Source organism: Hipposideros armiger, unplaced genomic scaffold (genome assembly GCF_001890085.2).
Source record: "Hipposideros armiger isolate ML-2016 unplaced genomic scaffold, ASM189008v1 scaffold_91, whole genome shotgun sequence".
In the NCBI taxonomy this organism is placed as follows: domain Eukaryota; kingdom Metazoa; phylum Chordata; class Mammalia; order Chiroptera; family Hipposideridae; genus Hipposideros; species Hipposideros armiger.
Genome location: NW_017731441.1, coordinates 1622796 through 1642485, shown reverse-complemented (window position 1 = coordinate 1642485; position 19690 = coordinate 1622796). Strand labels below are relative to the sequence as shown.

At 43.8% G+C, this 19690-nt stretch overlaps 1 protein-coding gene across 11 annotated transcripts in view; it reads right to left on the bottom strand.

Moving 5' to 3' along the window:
* ARHGEF7 (Rho guanine nucleotide exchange factor 7) overlaps positions 1–19690 on the bottom strand; it is a 133852-nt gene that overhangs the window by 78112 nt on the left and 36050 nt on the right. For 9 of the 11 annotated variants that reach the window (XR_002124319.1, XM_019644783.1, XM_019644781.1 and 6 more), the window contains exon 2: positions 18317–18403. Coding sequence is in view for 10 of the 11 variants with exons in the window: in XM_019644783.1 (XP_019500328.1) it covers positions 18317–18403 (87 nt within the window). In the remaining variant the exon portion in view is untranslated. Of the gene's footprint in view, positions 1–1185; positions 1292–18316; positions 18404–19690 lie in introns of those variants that run through there. The other 2 variants (XM_019644786.1, XM_019644790.1) reach the window with 1 other exon arrangement.

Sequence of the window (19690 nt, the reverse complement as noted above, 5' to 3'; positions counted from 1 at the left end):
ATCAGGAATGAGTATCATCCAAGAAGGCCCCCGGTTTCCTCTCCCAGTTGCCTGCCACCTCTCCCCACATTTAGTCAGTTCCTGCATCTCACAGGTCATGCCAGGAACCCCCCTCCTTCCTGCCTCCCTCCTTCCTGCCCCTTTCCCAGCTAACTCTTACTCATCTGACTTCTCCCAGCCTTGCTGCCTTCACTAGACGCAGTTAGGTCCCCTAACCAGGCTCCGCCAGCACGTCCATCACAAAGACAATTTTATGTTCAATGTGTATATGCCACCCTAGACTGTAAAATCTACAAAAGCAGATTTTGTAACACCCAACATCTAGCAAAATGGTTGGCACACAGTAAAAACTCAAATGTTTGTTGAATGGATAAATGCACCAATCCATCCACCCATCCACCATTTAGCTGCACTAAATGTCACTAGGAGTGACATTCACATAAAGAGCAGCTAAGAAGAGCTATTCCAAATCTGAATAATTATTGCTCTCTTCCTCAAAAATCATCTTCAGTTAACGATTTTCTGCCTTTAATTTCTGAAACAATGAGTAAAAATTGTCATGATGTATGTTTAAACATCAAGAAACAAAAAAGAGAAAATCGTAAGTTGAAAAACTTCAAGAAAGGAGGCCATCATATCATTGAGTCAACAAAGGAGGTGAAAATACAGCTCACTTTTCTAAAAGCTGAGAGAAGAAAAACTAAATGGAGCCACAAGACATAAAAGATGTAAATGCATCTAACCATCTGTGTATCGTTACTGATGCCATTTCTCATATAGCTGAAGTACAAAATAAAGCTGATTTCATGATGCCAGATCCTTCCTGTAAAAAGTGGTACCCCCTACAACAGTCTTAAGGATCACCTTATAATGCAGAATTTCATTCATTTGTTGTGCTATTATTTAAGAAGGAATTCCAAGTCAAATGAGAGCATTATCTAGGCTGACATATACACCTACATTTCTTTTAACGAGTTAGTGCATTTTTTTTAAGAATTAGAAGTATTAGCCTCACTATGCCTCTGTTTCCTTATATATACAATAGAACATGAAAGTTCCCTCACTTGTAAAATGCTGGAGTAGGTGATCTACATGTCTTTTAGCTCTGAAGTTCTAATTCTAGAACTTGGAAAATTAAAACTGTGGTATTCTACAAAAAGAAATATACATAAAATGGCTACTAACCTTCATTGTGGAGAGGCAGCGAGTCACAAAACCCAGAAAAACAGGATGTTGAAAACTGAAATTTCCTGTTATTCCAGAACTATATATCTTTCTTACTTGGATACCAGGAAGCGTCTGGTTGGCTAAAACTACCCACCAATAGGATTCAATGTGATGTCAGAACTTAAGTGAATTCACATATACGCCACACTTCTTAACAGGAAACTACACAATGAAATGAGACAAATGCTTGCCACTGAAAAGGAAAAAAGGCATATTCTAAGACAATCAAAATGTTTTGACTAAAGTGCTTCTCCAGAGAAAGAAAACAGAGTATGTCCTGAAATAGAAATCTATTCAACAAAAAGCAAAACTAGGAAAATCTTAGGGTACAGAGAAAGTTTGTGATACGGGAACAAGAGGGAAGTCTCATTAGAACTTTATAGAAATATCACTGCAAAAATAAGTCAGCCTGTATATGAGAATAACCAGGACATTTAGCACACTAAATTGTCTCCTGGGGCACCTGGTGATAAAAGCCTGGCTCACCTCAAGAACTAACCGCTGGTACTCGAAGAGCAGCACACACTCACCCATGGCAGGAGGGAAGGAAACAAACACCGCAGGCCCTTTTCCTCAGGTGGTATTGCGAGAGTGGTTCTCAGGAGAGGCTGCACATTAGAATATCCTGGAACTTTAGAAAACCAACATACTCAAGCCATATCCCAGAGCAACTGAATTAGCATCTCTATGGAAGGGACTCAGAATCACATATTACTGCTCTCCAGGTGATCCTGAGCTGCCAAGGGTGAGAAGCACCTCCCTGGAGAGACAAGGAAGGTATCCTGAATCCCCTCCCTAGGCAGGTTCACCCCTCTCACTTGTCCCTTGTAAGCACACTAAAGAGGGAACACTCAGTAACACTCAAATCTTAGACTATATCCAGTTGGAAAAGTGTATTACCAAAAACTCACCCTCACTTTTACATTTAAGTGAATTAAATGTGCAGTAGAATAATCCAATATGCTCAAAAAAAATTATCTTACAATTGTCCACCAAAAAAAAATCATATTAAATACACTAGTTTATTTTTATTTTACTTTTAATAGAAACAACACTACTACATAATGAAATACAACAAATACAAACCGTATAGAAATCAGGATAGAAGAGGCCTAGAGTATCCAAAGAAAAATACTTTCTAAGAACTCGCTCTAGTCTCTCATGGGGGAAGAGAGGTAGGGCTGAGGGAACGGGACAAGCAATACAGTTCTGCGAGGACAGGTAACCCTCCTGAACTTGAAGGCTGCCCCCTGCTGGTTACAGCCTTACACAACTTACTGAAGCCCTCTGGGCTTCCTCGGGTTTCTCATAAAATGGGAATGCCAAACAGATAGGATACTGAGATGACAATCATGATGCCAGGAAGCAGCAATATGCAAATTCCTCACATGTTCAAAAAGGAACACGACTAAAAATTACTCTGAATCGTGTACACCAAGTCTTAAAGTCTTGTAAAAACTGACCCATCGATAACTCCTTTCTACCAAGGAAAATTTTTATTTCCTAAAATACAAAATTACCAAGAAAAAAATAGCTTCCTCAATAATTGTAGGCATTCAAAAATAGAGAACACCTTAGAGACCTGTCCAGAGAAGGGACCACAAGTATCCACACTAGGCACTGCAAACACCAAACACTGTAGCACACACACCACACACAGCACATGACACCACTACTGCAACACACACCGCACATGCACACCGCTACTGCAGCACACACCGCACATGCACACCGCACACAACGCAACACACAGTCTCTGGTGCCGACCTCCACTGATGTACATCAGCAAGGTTCCAGCTCACACTCCCACAGGAGACTGCCTTGCTCCATATCAAAACACTAAGCTTCCCATCCAGAATTCCCCCTGGGGAAGCTGCTGCTTCGGACACAGACCCTGCTCCCACACACACCTTTCAGCATCAACAGCATGGACTCTTTCGCCACCCCGAGGCTCTGGAGGGGAAAGACAGCCCCCAGCAGCCTGCACTCAGGTCCGCTCCAGGTTGTGGGGGGGTGTGGTGAGCTGCTCCCGCTGCCTGACACCAAAATAACCACCCCCATTTGGGAACGCTTCCACAGAGCTGTCACTCCCCTCACCGTCTACCTAACACTGAACTATCCAATGCCTTTTTCCACTAGTAACTCTCAGAATGAGAATCATAGCTGACCTCACCTGAGCCCAATTTTAAATACAGTATGAACAACGCACAATCACAAAAAATGCAAGCGGTGCTGTCAGCGAAGATAGGGGTGTCAGGAGAAGGTTGTAGCTTTCTCTGACAACCTCTTCACCAAAAAGCAGCAGGAAATAAAACTATCTTAAAAGTGTTCTAAAATTCAGGTTAATGAAAGTGTACTCCACAAGTACAATCACAGGCAGAGATGTTTTACAAGAAATATGCAAGTACAGACAAGGCAGAAGAACCTAACAACTTCCTTTATAAGGGAAAAGTACTAAGTACCAAAAAGATTCTAGCCAAGAATATATCATTCTCCTTGAATCAATCAAAGCAGGGCACTGCTATACTCTTCCTAAAAGCATCAACATAAATAATATTTCCCTCCCTCTCCCCCACCATGGGCCAGGCAGGGAGCACAGGGCATCGCTGATAATCCCTGCCTGCAAAACTCAACATAGTGGCCAAGAAATGTCTTCAGGGCAAAAAGACAGGAGAAGCTCTTAGATGTGGCCTCTACGTTTTCCTCCAGTTTCCCTCATAAGCACATACATCCTATTCCTCTATTGAAGGAAACCCCAGAATCATATAATCCAGACAGAGGGTTAGAATTACCTTTATAAACAAAAGAGAGCACATCACTAACCCAGCTGATACTAAACCTACGAAGACTCCAGGCTGGTTTTTTTCCAACACTGGCTAGTCCTGGATATCATCTTACACGAGGTACAATTTGGAGAGAAACTTGAAGCAAAATTAAAAGACCAACTGATGCAAGAGGGCTCTGAACACAGGAGCAGTATAGTCAAGACTAGAAAGAAAATGAGCCAACTGGACGTGGCAGTCGCTGCAGGACACTCAGGACTCAGCAGCCACACTGGGTCACTTTGACAGAACGAGAGCTCTATCAGAAATTAGTCCAGGACAGCCAGCATAAACCAGGGCCACGCCAGACAAACCAGGCGATACAGCCACCCAAAGTCTATGATTTCCCAATCCAAACCCGGAAGAAGGGCAGTGAGGGGTGACACATAAGCACAGGCCTGCCAGCCTGCCCAAGGCTAACCCACCTGTGAGCACTGGCCCCTGTGGACAGGTCACTGCAAGCCTGGGCATCATTCTCCTCACCGGGAAAGGGCAGGAAACTCAGCCAACCTTTCCAGGGCACCTCTGACACAGTGTGCTGTTTAAAGAATGACTGCCGACTTCGAGCAAAGGAGAACCAGGGTCAGGAGACCCCACAGAAGAGAAAATGTGGGGGAGTGAAGGTGAGGGGTGGGAGGTTCGGAAACTGGCCTTCCTGACATGCTTTTGGGAAAGGCTGAAGAAGGGGAAAAAATAAAGAAAAATGAGTTATAACTCCATAAAAGGTAAGGCATTCGTCTGTACCAGAGCCGCATCCCCTACGACAAGGTTCCAGAGAAAAGAGGCTCCAGGCTTCAGATGACTGGGAGATGGACAAAAGGAACTGTTACTGGGCCTGGTGCGACAAGAAGACCACGAGGCGCATGACAGCACTCTCCCAGAGAGGACATTTCTGAAGGTCTGGGAGAACCCCTTGCTAGCAGGCAAGAGGTGCTCACCCAAGCTGGGGCCTGCCCTCAGAAGTGGCTGAGGGCTGCTGAGAGCCTCAGTTCAAGGGAACTGTACTGGATGCTACAACCACAGGAAGGTTCAACCTTGGCCTTGAGAAAGAAAGAAAGCACCTGCCATAAGACTTCAAAAAGGGTTTCTCAAAGGTGACAGCTGTCTGTGGTCTTAGCAGATATGCAGACACTCAGCTGTAGACCAAAGGCGGAGAGAAAAGGTGCATGGTCTATATCAGAGAAAAGGGAACGTCTGGCCTTAAAAGGCTCTGTCTCCCACTCAGTGTCCCTCCCCAATCTGTCCAGCACAGGCCGAGTGAACAGCTCCTCAGAGCACCCCACCACCCTGACCAATAACCTCCCATAAAATACTGTCAGTAACACATCACTGAAAGGGCTAAACTGATTGTCAGACTTGGCAATCTGGCCCAGACTCAACTACCCGCCTTAACTTTTGCTAGTCCTCTAAAAATATCCTATTTTGACATATTCCTTATTTATATCACATTTATTATCAAGTTTAGTTCCTAAACTGACGCCTGAAATAAGGAGGGCTCACCTGTACACAAGGAAGATGGGGCTGTCACACACATTGACCAACGGTCACCAGTGCCCGTCTCGCAGGGCAATGCTAGCAAGGTGACCCCATGTGCACACGTGAAAGCTCCCAAATGTGTAAACCTCTAGTCGGGCAGAGGATGTCTTTGGTTTAGCATAAAGAGCCACCATGGTTTTCAAGAAAGCATTAACCAACAGAATAGTGTTGTAAAATAAAGAGGTCTCAAAGGCACAAGTTATAAGAGCTGATGCTAATCCAATCTAGAATTTTCACATTTCATCGCTATTTTCCAACTTCCTTTGTCTAACTCAAGGTCACTGCAGCTGACTGTTTACTCTCTCTTCCATCCCCGCCTCTCCCTGGAAGAGAGTTGTGGGTCCCCCTCTCCCCCCCCCCACCAGGTCTTTCAGTAGGCTCCAGGCGAGATGTGAGCGCACATGACCTGCACCAGCTAGAGCGGGAGGACGCACGCAGGCTCCATGCAGAAGCTTCAGGAGCCTTGGAAGGTTTCAACCAACCTCCCTATTCCTTTCCTTTACATGATCAGCACACCACATTCTGTTCATAAGAGAAGAGTCATCAGTGCAGCCCATCCAAGGGAAGGGGCCACAGCCCTGCCTTCAAGCAGGAGGAGGATCCAAAAATGTGAGGACAGTGCTTGAAAACCACCAGCATGGCCACCCGCTATGGGAGTCCTACCTTCACAAGCCATGCTTTTCTCTTCCAATTGAGGTAACACACCTTCTAACTGGATACATCAGATATCACAGCCATTCAGCAGAGTGCACACACACCTGACCGAAGTGGAACAGGGTTCCCCAAGGTAACCTAAGGATGCCTGAATCTTAGTGAGACCTGAAAGGCTCCACCCCAACCCCAACATCACTGAGTTTGCCTCACCTTGGCTCCCAAATTCAGACAGCCTTGGAAATCAGGAGTATATCTTCCACATATCATATCAGAAAAACAGAAAAGCAAACTTTACACCACATAATAGATTGTTATACATCACATAATGAAGATCTTGTTAGCCAGGAATCATTCAACTGCAAGCAAGTGAAACCCAACTCAAACTGGCTTAAACAAACACAAATTATTGGTTCGCATAACTAACAAGTCAAGAATGGCAAGAGCCACATGCACAGCAATGGAAAGCTTAAGGCCCTCTCTTTACTCTGCTGTCTTCAGTGTGGGCTGCAATTTCAGGGATGTTCTTCCTTGTAAGGTAACTCCTCTGCCAGCAGCCCCAGAGAGCCAACAAGCCCACCACCTCAGCTGCACCTGGCCTGATTCCAACCACACAGCCACGGAGGCAGAGCAGCAAGGAGAGCTGTGCAAGCCCCCAATGATAATGTGGAACCCTGTTCCACAACCTTCTGGCAAACCTGCATATACAAGTGACTCCCAGTGCAAGGGTAAGGCAGCCCGTACAGCACCAGGAGTAACCAGATAAAGACCAGTGGGATGATCCAGGATGACAGTCATAATGAGTTCTGTTATGACAACTGCTTTCTCACACACCCTCCTGAGAGTCTCAATGACAATCACAGAAACCCAGACATCACCAACCACAATGGACTCTGACCCACCTGGCCATACTGAGGCAAATGTAGATGACTCCCACCTAAATGGTGTCACAGGCCGGTAACACCCCTAGGTATACCCTAGAAGAAAATACCAAGGAATGCGGAGAAAAAAGTCGTCTTCCCACTATCTCTGTACTAATGGCAAGACCCCTACAACATAAGGCCAACTACGCACTTTCTCAATTCATGCAGCTTGAATATTCCAAATGCAACGAGCTAGGTCAGCTCTTCCAATGAGTTTATAGGTGGCTATTTTTGACACAAGGAATTGTTACTTTTGGCACAGTTTTAGAGTGTGATTCGTGAAGTTTAAAAATATAATTTTGTTCTATCACATTGTCAAATGGAATTTGTGATTTTAGAACAAGATGAGTAAAAATAAATCTTAAGTTGTGCTATTTAAGTTTAATGCATATGGTCCATATTGTTGGGGATACATGAAAAACAGATCCAGCAATAAATTTTCGTCTTCTTGGCTTCTGTAGATTTTGTACTTAATTCCACCGACTCCCCCACTCCAGGGATAAAATTAAAGTTTCATGATGGATTCTACCTATACATATAGCACTTTCACCCAACATGCCCCCAATTTTTTTCAGTTTAAAATGAGAATTAAATCATATTCAACTTTGTGTATCAACACCCCAAAACACAAGGACAGGGATCACATACAAAACAGAAACACCAGCCAAATATTTTAGGTACAGTTTCCAAGAAGGGCTGGGGGAGAGGGGAGGACAAAGTCCTGAGAAGAGAGGCAAGACAGCTGAGCAATAAAGCGTTGGCAAGTCTTCGTCACACACAGAAATCACCAGGAAGGCTGAAGCACAGGCAGCAGGAACAGGAGGGATGGAGCACCAGCCGAGAACGAGGCCCTGGGAGCCGTGCTGGAAACTTCACGCCAATCCTCTCTTACAAACAGGTGTGGAGAGGAGAGGAAGACTGGCTAAGGGCTTCGGACCCGAGAAACAACATGGCAACGGGCTCGCTGGATTTTCTTTTTGCTTCAAATGCCCCAGACTGTGTGTTAAGAGAAACCTGCAGCCCAGATACACCACAGGGTGCAGACAAACACAGCCCTGAGTCAAGCCTGCTCTCTGGCCAGAGCACCAGGAAAGAGGCAGCCCAACACACAGGAAACTTCTAGACAGTAACACCACGGGAATCGGGGCCCATCCTACCCACTGTAACAAAATGCCCCTCCCTCCACCCTGCCCACTATGCCCAGTGGAATCACACTGAGTTCCTCATCTTTCATACAGGAGTAAAGTTTAAAATGATAAATCAAGTAATACAGGTTTCTGACACAGTATTTAAATTTATAAAAGTAACTACTGACAAATTAAGAATCACCAAACAGTGCAATTAGTAAAAATTAGGATATAGAGGGGTTGTGAGGGAGGTGGAAGGAAGGCAGGGCAAGTGTACTAAATCCTTTCCTTTCATGGGGCTTAAATGAAGGAAGCCACAGTGGGACTAAGAGGAATAAGTGGATTAGAAGAGGATTTTACAGGTAAAAATTCCAAGGGCTTTGTCATGATTAGCTATTACAACAGTAACATGAGAAAGTACAAGTACTTTATAAACCACTCAATGCTATGCAAATATAACCTTCACCATATGACAGGAAAAGTTCAAAGGAAGTTTGAGTGATCAGAAAAGTCAGAACAGATGATGCTTCACAAGAGACTTGAGGGTAGGTTCTGTCAGAACATCCAGATGTTCAGTCACTTTCAGAGAGAAATAAAAACAAGGTTATGGCCAAATATTTCCATTCAGAACATCTTTGTTTACAAACAAAACAAAACAAAACAGGAGCCAGTACTTCTATCTAAATGCCATAAAATGCTGTATTTCTGGCTTGACCTTCTCTGTGTGATTTCTAGTTTCCAGGATATGTACGTTGTGTACTTATTTCAATAAGTATCATTTAATAAAGCTTGCTATCATGACAATGACAGTGCAACCACAGTGTGACTGCTGGCACGCTGCATCTCCAGGCCTCTCTACCATTTACTGGTCTTAGTCCTACCTTGTAGGGCTACCTTGTAGAGACCTAAGTACTATTAAGTTAAAAAAAAAAAAAAAGCCTTTCTAAAATGTTTGGGCAGCAGTCTACACCAGGGGTCGGCAAACTGCATGCGGCTTACTAGCCACATGAGGCTCTTTGGGCACGTTCCGTCTCAAAAGTTTGCTGACCCCTGGAAGAGCCAATCCTGTCCCTCACAACAATTTAAAAATTATTCAAGAGCCATAAATATATTTTTACATAATCACCATTATGTGAATAATAGCCTTTAAAAATTTTATAAATGAAACTGTAATAGTTTTATTTTTCATTTTCAATTTTACTTCAGAGCCACATGTGGCTCGCGAGCCGCAGTTTGCTGACCCCTGGTGGCTCTTTCATCTCAAGTTTGCCAACCCCTGGTCTAGGCTAAGCTTCCCCCTTCCAAGCCTATTATACTCTCCAAGATAACACCCACTGTACTCCCACCATCTCCTTGTTTCAACTGATCTTTACTTTTAAATTCATAAGTTCTGGAATCTCCATAAACCTGGACTCAAACACCAACTGCCACCCACTAAATGTTGGCTGTCAGGCACATTTCCTAACCTCTCTACATCCCTGTTCCTGCTCAGTGTACAGGGGCTGACTACCTCATCACACTGCCCTGTGGCTCTTCTGGTACCAGCAGCACGGAGTGGGGGTTTTGGCATGACCCAGGGGAATACAGAATATCACTTGTGTAGAATTCTTGCCTAAAAAGTTTAACTCAAGTCAGACCCTGCGCAGACTGTGGGGCACTCTACATGGTAACAACCCTACATTCTTCAAATCGTCAGTCATAACGATAAAGGTGGAGGAACTGTTCTAGAAATGGAAGCGACTAACAAGACATGACAAGCCAAATGTAATGCATGACCCTCATTTGGAGCTTACTTTTAAGAGAAAAATAAATAAATAAAAGCTGCAGCGCTCACTTGGAGACCACTGGGCAAGTGTGAATGTGGGCTGCATCTGAGATAGTATTACTAAAACATAAGTTCTTGGTTATGTAGGAGAATGTTCTCCCTTTAAAGATGTACATGCTGAGTATTCAGAGGCAAGCATAATGAGGTTTACCACATGGTTTAAAGGGTTGACAAAATAAAAGTGTATTAAAACAGAGAGAACAAAGGGGCAAAAGTGTCTACACCCAGTCTAAGTGAAGGCACAGGGTGTTTATACTAGTCTTCCAACTTTTGTTAGTTTAAAATTTTTCAAAACAAAGAAGGGAGGGGGGCATATTATGAGGCTCTCTCTAGCATCCCCTTACCACTCCAGCCTCTCTTTTAAGTAGAAAATGAAAGCGTTTCACCCATCATCCACAGACCTTTCCTATAAACAAGGACTCGGTTGAACAATCCTTACAGGCTCCACGTCACTTCGCCAAGATATGAATCGTTGCCATATGGCTCGCCCTCAGATTCCCACCACAGCTGGGCTGGCCTGGTCTTGCAGTGACAAGGCTGTCCTTTTCTCTCTGCCCTTCCTACACTGGGCAGGATCCTTGGCTATTGGAGCATGGGAAAATCATGTGGCTCCCTCTCCAAACAGACAGATCCCTCCAGACCTCACCACACCCTAATTTTAATGACCTAGCTGGGTCATCGCTAAACATCAAACTTAATGAAATCAGAAACCCTCCAAGGGGACCCTGGAATCAGTATTTTAGAAGCTCTACACTTTGCAACCCAAGAGGGTAATATCTGTTCTATCCTGAGTCTCCCCGAAGAACAAGTATACACACTCCATTGGCGTCAGAGTAAAGTGGGAAATATACATGGTCACAGGAAGTAATATCGTATCACTTCTCAAGAACCATTTAGTTTCTCTAAGCTATCAGAGAAAACACCCAATACAGACAACTATAAATTAGGTCATAAATACATATTCTGGCTAGAAAGTTATATTTAAAAATATACTAAATGCAGATTTCACATCTAAATATGATCTAAAAGGCTTTGGGTTTTGTTTTGCTTTGTAGTTATTCATGGGAACCTGTCCGCACGGGTTCCTAGAACTTGAACTCCTGGAGATACAAACTGCTTCAGGACAAGTACCTGTCAGGAAAAGAGGGGCGGAGGAATTTCCCCTTCCTATAAGACCTACTGGGATTTTCTTGATTTGTTTTTAAGTGAAAGTAAAAAAGTGATGACTAAAAGATAAAGAAGACTGTTTTACTAGACTTAAAAAAGGTGAGAAATAGGAAGTAAAATAGGAAATGAGATCAAAAGGCAAAAGACTGACTACAATTTTCTATGGACAGAGAAATAAGGCAGTCATGCTACATCAGGATTCTCACATCAGGACCACACACGCACAAGTTCCAGATTCACACTGTTCCCACTCATCGGTCATAACTGACGTTATTTCATTGTTTACAAGGCCTTACTGAAAAATAAGAACACGGACCCTCAATAAGGCATTTTCCCCACCAATTGGCCAACACCGAACATCTTTGTTGAATTGCAAAATGAAAAATGTACATGTGACCTAATAATGTTCAAAATAATGCATGTTTCATACACAAAAAAACACACTTCTTTCCCCTACTCTGGGCCAATGATGATGCATCTGAGGCTGGTGAGAAGCGATTCCAGTGACACCCAGACACCCATGTAGTCAGCTAAGCCGGCCCAGACAAGCCAGCACAGAGCAGCAGCAGTGTCTAAAGCGACAGCTGCAAGCACATCACTGGCTCTAGAGAGTCTAGCACAGGGCAGGCCCTCCCTCCTCAGCAAGCATGGCCCTCCTTACACTCTGCACGCATGCAGAACACATATCCAACACCTGATGCGTCTCACCTCAATCAGATCCCTCTACCTGAGCTGTTTCCAAAACCACCAATAGGCTCTGACCATTTGCAACATGAGAAAGAATCTGGGCCTCTCCTAGAGCAGACACAAAAGGTTGATAACAGAGTCACACAGGTGTTTCTTCAATACACACGACCCCCTCCCCCAGATTCTCCTATGGTTTCCCACAGTGGGGACTGAGGAAATTGCCTGTCCCTGTCTAAGGAGCCTGAGAAAGTTCTGGACATTTGGTTGACACATCACTCCCAACAGAGGCTACACAGAGCTTCTGCTCTGCTGCTGCTCTGTGGGACATGCTCAGTTTCTCTTATACCAGAGCTACAGAAATTTGCCAAATAGCTTTCTAACCAGGCTCAAGGCCCTTTCGAATTCTATAACTGTGTGATGCTAAGATCCTTCCTAGAAAAGAGGAGCTGCCAGGCCCCCAGGCTGCCTCCCGCTGTGCTCCACCAAAGATAAGCCAGCACCAAGGAGAGCCAGGACCAGACAGAACTCGTCAGCTACAGCCAGGCTACATGTGGCACAGCTAATTGTCCGGCCTCTCAATTTGACCCGTATTAATTAGGATCAGCAGCTACCTACTTAATAAAATGAGAAAAAAGGCTAGTTGTTCAGCTATACTTTAACTGGTAGTAGTTCATAAAGCAAGGCCCTGAAAGAATAAAACAAAACTTTAAGGAGTGATGAGAAAGAAGAGTAAAGATATGAATGGAGGTGGGAGATAAGGAGAAAAGGCTACATTGTGAGAGAACAGATGGGACTTGATAAACATGCTGAGTCCCTTTACCACTGGTCTGGGTGGGGCACCCCATGGAGTTTTTACCAATTCAACAAATACCTACCTAGTGCCTATTAAGTGAGAGACACCAAAAAAGCTTGAATATCAAACAAAGACAGAGATCCCTGCCTTCAAGGATCTTACAAGCAGACCAGGGAAACACAGGTACAAGTGATGACTTTGTGTTGAACATGCCGGACAGAGGCAAACAGCAAAAACAGTGTGAAAAGACCTTGGAAGTGGCAGCAGAGACGAGGTTGGCAGGCCTGAAAGAGTACCATGCATATGGCCATTCCAAGAAGGGGCTCCTGGCACAAAGACAGGACAAGCATCAGGAACGGCCTCCACGGTAGATTCAGGCAGAGTCCAGCTCCCCGTTTCAACCCGGCCCACCACTCAGTAGCTGAGCGACCATGGCTCATTCCTGAACCTCTCTTGCTCAATTTCTCTTCTAAGCTCAGAGTAGTTACAAGGTTTAAACGGGTTAATAGATATGTGAAGCCACCAGAACAGCACCTATCACAGAACGCATGCCACTATTTGTAAAATAAGCCAATTAACAAATACTGGTAGGACATCTCAAATCGTTTGGCATGACTGGAACAAAAAGTCCAAGAGGGCGGGGAGAAGTGGGCAGGGGTCAAGTCATGAGAAGTCCCACCCACCACTGTGGCAAGGCTCCTGGACAACACCCTCTGAACGATGGCTATCAGGCATGGACAGGATGGCAGGACACTGGGCTGGAGGTCACATGGGCCATCCCACAGGTGGCAGAACTGCTTGGGGAGACAAAGAGCAGATGGAATCAATACCAAAGTAAAGACCATAAAGGCTCACCGTGAAAAAGCAAAAGCACAAGCTCAGCAATAGTTTTATGTTAACTGCATGTTGAAAGAACATTATGGATACACTGGGTTAAAGAGAATGCACCATTAAAATTAACTTCATGTTTCTACTTAGTTTTTAGTGTAGTTACTTGAAATTTTTAAATTACAAATGCGACTTGCATTGTATTTCCATTGGATAGTGCTGATCTAGACAACGAGACACGTTGAAGATCTGAAATGGAGGGGAAGGTCTAGTTATCTACACTGGAAAAGCAGCCAGGATACAAAGGTGACTAACTGCTCACACTACAAAACAGAAGAAGAAGTAAGATATAAGACAGAGGCAACTTTGACACTTTTTGCCAGGAAAAATTAAAACAGAATTATAATATCTGAGTAGAATTTTACTTTCTTTGCTGTTAAGTACCTACAAGATGTCCATTTCAACTCTCAAATGACCCTTTTTTAATTATGTAATTTATGTCAACTTCCTTAAAAGGTAAGTTCTGCTAAAGGCATGAATGAACTGACGTCAAGAGTATATTTCATAAGTCAGTCAATAAATACTATGTTATTACCTGCCATTTCCAGCTTACCACTGAGTCAATAATACAGAAGATAACTATTGGGTTGTCGGAAAAGCCATGACATATTTTTTCTCTGTTTTTCGTTGCAAAAATGTGTCATGACTTTTCCAACAACCCAACAGCTAAGAAGAAAGACTGCTGCGTGGCCTCCAACACCTTGAATGCAAAGTTGTAGTAAAAGGCTTTAACTATCCATCTGAATCTAGGGTGAAGGTAACACTAGGGTGGTGCATCCCATCCCTAGGGAAAAGACTATGGATATACTTTTGTCTCTATTTAAGTTAATTCTTAAGCCTGCATCAACAACTTTTAAGTTTCCACATAAGCATGTTTTAATTATTTTTAAAGTATTTTGAAATATTTTTTTGGATGAAAGCTCAATCATAACCTTGGCTAAAAATCTAGAAGAGAATTGAGCATTAGGACAAAGAAGCATCGCAAATGAAAGTTTGTCCTTCAGAAATACACAGGGAAAATAAGTTTTTTAGAGCTGTGCAAGGTAATTTCTTTTCCAAAACTTCACCCTAACTCACTAAATCAGCCTAACTGATTATGATACTGGAGAGCCCACCTGAACACCTTTCCATGCTCTCTCAACTTTAAAGAGAAAATGAAAACCTCATCACTCAAAATTAGCACCTTTGCAAACAGTCTGGAAAAGAGCTTCCAGCCAGAGTTCCCATTTGTACAGAGCAGTTCCAGAATTCTTCCAGCCAACGCCCAGCCAGAGGTTACTTGTGAGAAAGCTGGAAGGTAACTGTGCAAATGTCTGAGGTTTTCAACTTTTATTTCCTATTCTAGCATCATTCCTTTCGCATCCTCTTTCAAAAATCCAATGCAAGAAATCCTGAGTGCCTCACATTTGCCTCAGTTTACCATGTACCCAGAAATATGGGCTCTGTCAACAATGTTAAGAAAGAAAAGCCAAAATGTTTATCTAACGAGGTGTCCATCTTCCTGAGGGAAAAAGTCAACACAAAAGGTACAGGCAATCACAGGACTGCAAAGGTGTGCTCTCATACATTGCTACCAGGCAAAAGCGAAATGATAAAAATGTTCTGGAGGCAATTTGGCAATGAAGTGTTCAAAACTTTTAAAAGACCCTACCTTTGACCTAACAGTGGCCCATCAGGGAATTTCTCCTTAAAAGATAATCAATGATGAAGGATTTTGTTCAGAAACGTCCATCACACAGTTCACTATTTACAACACTGGAAACTTAGAAATAACCTCTGCATCCAAAAATGGCAATTGCCACCAGGCACTATGAGACAGCCTTTAAAAATAAGTAGACAAGTACTTACCATGAGAAAACAGTCACACTATATTAAGTTTGCTACAAAACATTGTATACTGTGAAATCATGGATATTTTAAAAGTATGTTTCCATATGTGCATATGAAGAAAAAAGACTGAAAATATATACACAGCAATTTTAACACTGATTATTTCTAAATTTTGCATTATATAATTTTTCATTTTTTTCTTAATGTCTCTCTATTCCCTGAATTTTATATAATGAATATGAATTACTGGTTAAAGATTTCTTTTTAAATACACAACGTGTTTCAAACTGCAAAAAATAATAATTAATAATAGCTATTGGGTCGTCAGGAAAGTCATGACGCATTTTTGCATTGAAAAACATAGAAAAATACGTCATGACTTTCTCGACAACCCAATACTAACTATTTAGCACCTAAAACATGTGAGGCACTGTTTTAATAATAAATGCAAACTGTACAATATTCCTTTAAAATTAAAACTCCTTTCATAATCAGAACCTGATTTTCTACAACTAATTAAGGTGTGCATGCATTAAAATAACTGATAAACTAATCATGATGTTCAGTTCCTCTTTTTTTAACCAAATCTTAGGGTAGTTTAAAATGGTGGTAAAGAAGAAAATACATATGCCAAAAATGGACAGTCTGTTACAAACCCCTGGAAAAAAGCACCTTGACACTTATAACTATAAAACAAAAGCTAATCTAGAATTCAAGCTATCAGTTTTAAGTTCTGTGTTTGTGATTTCGATGAGTTTCTTGTTAGTCTTTCAGAATTCTGTAAAAATGAAATGTGTAAAGCCTAGAATGCATTTTGAAAAGTGCTAAGGTCCTTCTCTCCTCATTCCCTTTCAACATGTTTTTCTTTAAATTCACTGGGAAACTGCTGCACTGTGGCCCAAGGGCAAGGCCATCTTTTGGGGAACAAGGTTGTACCTTCACACCATGGATTAAAACAAGCCTGGAAGCCCAAACTGGGTCCATACACACTCCTTTTCAGAGTGACTTAAACAAGTTATGAGGTTTTGATGTGCTGGGGGTTTTTTTTTTTCCTAATGCAATTAGAGATTTTAAGTGTGACATTGAAAGAATGCTAACAAAATTTGCATCTATTTTAAGTTTAATGGAAGAGCTATTTACTCTTTAAAAATAGCATGAAATAAGTCAATTTTTTACTTAAAAAATGTATTTGCTATCAACTGCAACTTCAAGCTCATCAATCAATTACAAATATTTACTGAAGGCCTACTATGTGCCAAGCACTGTTCTAGATGCTTGGAATATGTTAATGATCAAGTACTCTTCTAAAACATCTTTAAACAATTTTTAAAAAAAAGTCGCTACATGAAATTTCAATAGCAACCTTTGGAAAGCTAAGGATGAGCGTTAAAACCTTTTACCACTCAACTTTCTTTAAAAGTACACTGAAGTTGTCAGATTATAATCTTAATGTGCAAATTGAGTTTCAAATTTATTATAACAATAAATAAAACTAGTTAGTTTGAAGAGCATAATAAAATCCCAACAACAGATAAGAAGAAGCCAAAACTGCTACAGGCAAAGTATATTATCACAGCCCAAAAAGGAAGTTCAACAATAAAATGACAAAGCCCATTCAGCAGAGGAAAAGGCCCTTGTGAAATAATGTCTAGCCCTCCTAAACAGCCCCATGGTCTTTGGAATCTCCAAAGCATTTTTCACTTATCTGTACATGACTGCTTCACAGACATCAAATACTACCAAAATAAAATATCTCAGAGTTTACAATCATTCATAAAAACAGTACTTTCATCTCTAGGAATTGCAAATAAGCTTTCAGATAAGCTTTCGTTACAACCTTCCCTCAAAGATTGGATGACGTAGTTTTTTTTTCCTTAAGAGACTGTCCTTCTGAGACAGAACACCTTTATGGGACTATTCTGTATAATTTTCCATCAGAGATGCTTTTATATATTGTTATCTAGGAGCTTAGTATAACTCACTTCTCAGATAAGGAAACAAAGGCTAAGAGTGGTAAAGTAGCAAGCAGGCAGAAAAGGCAAGATACAAACCCAACTGATTATAGCCACATCAACCTATAATTCCCAAGTGAAAATACAGCTACATTTCTGGATCTAAATCACTACCACAAGATTAAGAGAAATCACATATGTTAAAATAAGATGAAAAAGAAATTTCTAGGGAGCTGTCACTGAAAGACTATTTGGTATAGTGACAAAACCTTAAACATGGAAAAGATAGTCCAGTGTGCGCCCCAAGGCATAGGTTAGTATGTCTCTAAACTAAACATCAAATGTTAGGATGAAAACCACCTAATTTCTGGCCCAAAGAAGGAAACACACACACGTGAGGACGGGAGGATTTGGGGACCATTTTACTTCTGCCCGGCTTTGCCTTATCACCTTCTGAGGATTCTGACTTACAGTTGTATGGGGGACCTCGGAGGATCCCTAAAAGCAGAGTTAAAGCGGAGGCAGGTGCCAAGGAATGAGAACGCAAGTATGACAAACGGCTGTCAAAGATGGGTATCATCTGCACCATGAGCTACTGGAACCACTTTTCCTCATTGCAAAGAGGGCTAAGTTTGGAGCTCCGTACGGTGGCTCCCCCGTTCCCTGGGACCGCGCTCACACCCTGGGGCAGGCCCGCGACCGGGTCTCTGGGCTCTGCTGCTCCGCGCCGTTACCCGGCTCGACCGCCCCGCCTCGCCCCCACACAGTCCACTGGCCCCTTGAGCCCCTGCCAACGCCCGTGGGCCCCGCCGGCCCAGCGGTCCCGCGCCCCTACTGACCCTCCTACCGACACCCTGCTCCGCCAACCCCGCGTCCCGGCCCGCTTACCTCCAGGCGCAGGGAGGCCCCGCAGCCTCGCAAGAACTCGCGAATGTTGCTCAGGCACTCGCTCTCGCACCGGGGCTCCGGGTAGACCTGCAACACAGAGCACAGGCGCTGAGCCAGGGCGGGGAGGCCGCGGACGCACCCCGAGGAGAGCCCGCAGCGGCCCCAGCGGGAGGCCCCGGTGGGCGAATCCGGGCGGGCGAACCCGGCGGTCCGGAGCGCCCCCGGCCGCCCCGGCGCTTGCCCGCTGAGCCGCCGTCTCTCCTCACCCTCTTTCCTTCCTCCCGGCTGCACCAATCTCAGGCCCCTTCCCTCACCAGGAAGTGGAGAGGCGCCGGAAATGGCGTATTCAGACCGCGCCCCGGACGGTCCCCTGCGCGACCCTTTCCGGTCCTCAGTCCTGCAGGCACGGCCCACCTGTCCACCTGCGCGGCTTCCTCCTCCCAGCACCTGGTCCTCATCCTCCGACGCGGCCCACCTGGCTCGGCCTACGCGCAGGCTCCTCCTTCCGGCACCTTGTCCTCATCCTCCATCTCAGCCCAACTGACCCCAAGCTCTTCCTCCCCGCACCTGGTTCTTATCTTCAGACGCGGCCCACCTGGCCTGGCCCATGCGCAGACTGCTCGCGGCACCTGGTCCGCAACCTCAGACGCAGGCCACCTGGCCCGGCCCACGCGCGTCCTCCTCCTCCTCCTGGCACCTGGCGCTGCACCTCCGACGCGGCCTGGGCAGTCACAACCTACCACACCCAGAAGCGCCCGGGTGAGCTCTGCCTCTGTGGCTTGAGCAATCCCAAAATGGCTGGAAAGCACCTTGTGTTTCGATTCTTCCCTGCCTCTGCTGAGGGAAAGTGGAGCCCGCATTCTAATACAATGAATGATTTAAAATAATTAGCAACCTAAATTATACATGCTCGTAATAAAGTGCAATGTTTTCTTTTCCCAAATACAGACCATGTGCTTCATGAATGATTAACCAAAATAGCCAGCGAATAAGTCAGCTGTGCAGAAACTGTGGGGAATACAGCCTCCACCACACGTGAAGAGCAGGGACGAGGGCTCCTGCAGACTGGTGCTTGGTCCGAGGTAGAACTGTGATGGTTCAATGTGTAAGGAGTTATTGACAGCTTCCCAAGGCAAGAAACGTTAAGGAAACCAGGAACAGCACCAGTCACACAGAACAATCAAGGGAGAAGCCTGCGACATCAGAAGAGCTTTTTGTTATGTGGTCCTGAGCTGCATGTGAAGACAATGTTTTGGCAGTTACACTAAAGCCTCATCCAGAATTCTAGTATTTTGAGGACATTCAAGACATATTTGTCTTGCCTTCTAGGGGGACATCTGGACATTCCATGAGGCCTCTCTCAGGAATACTATG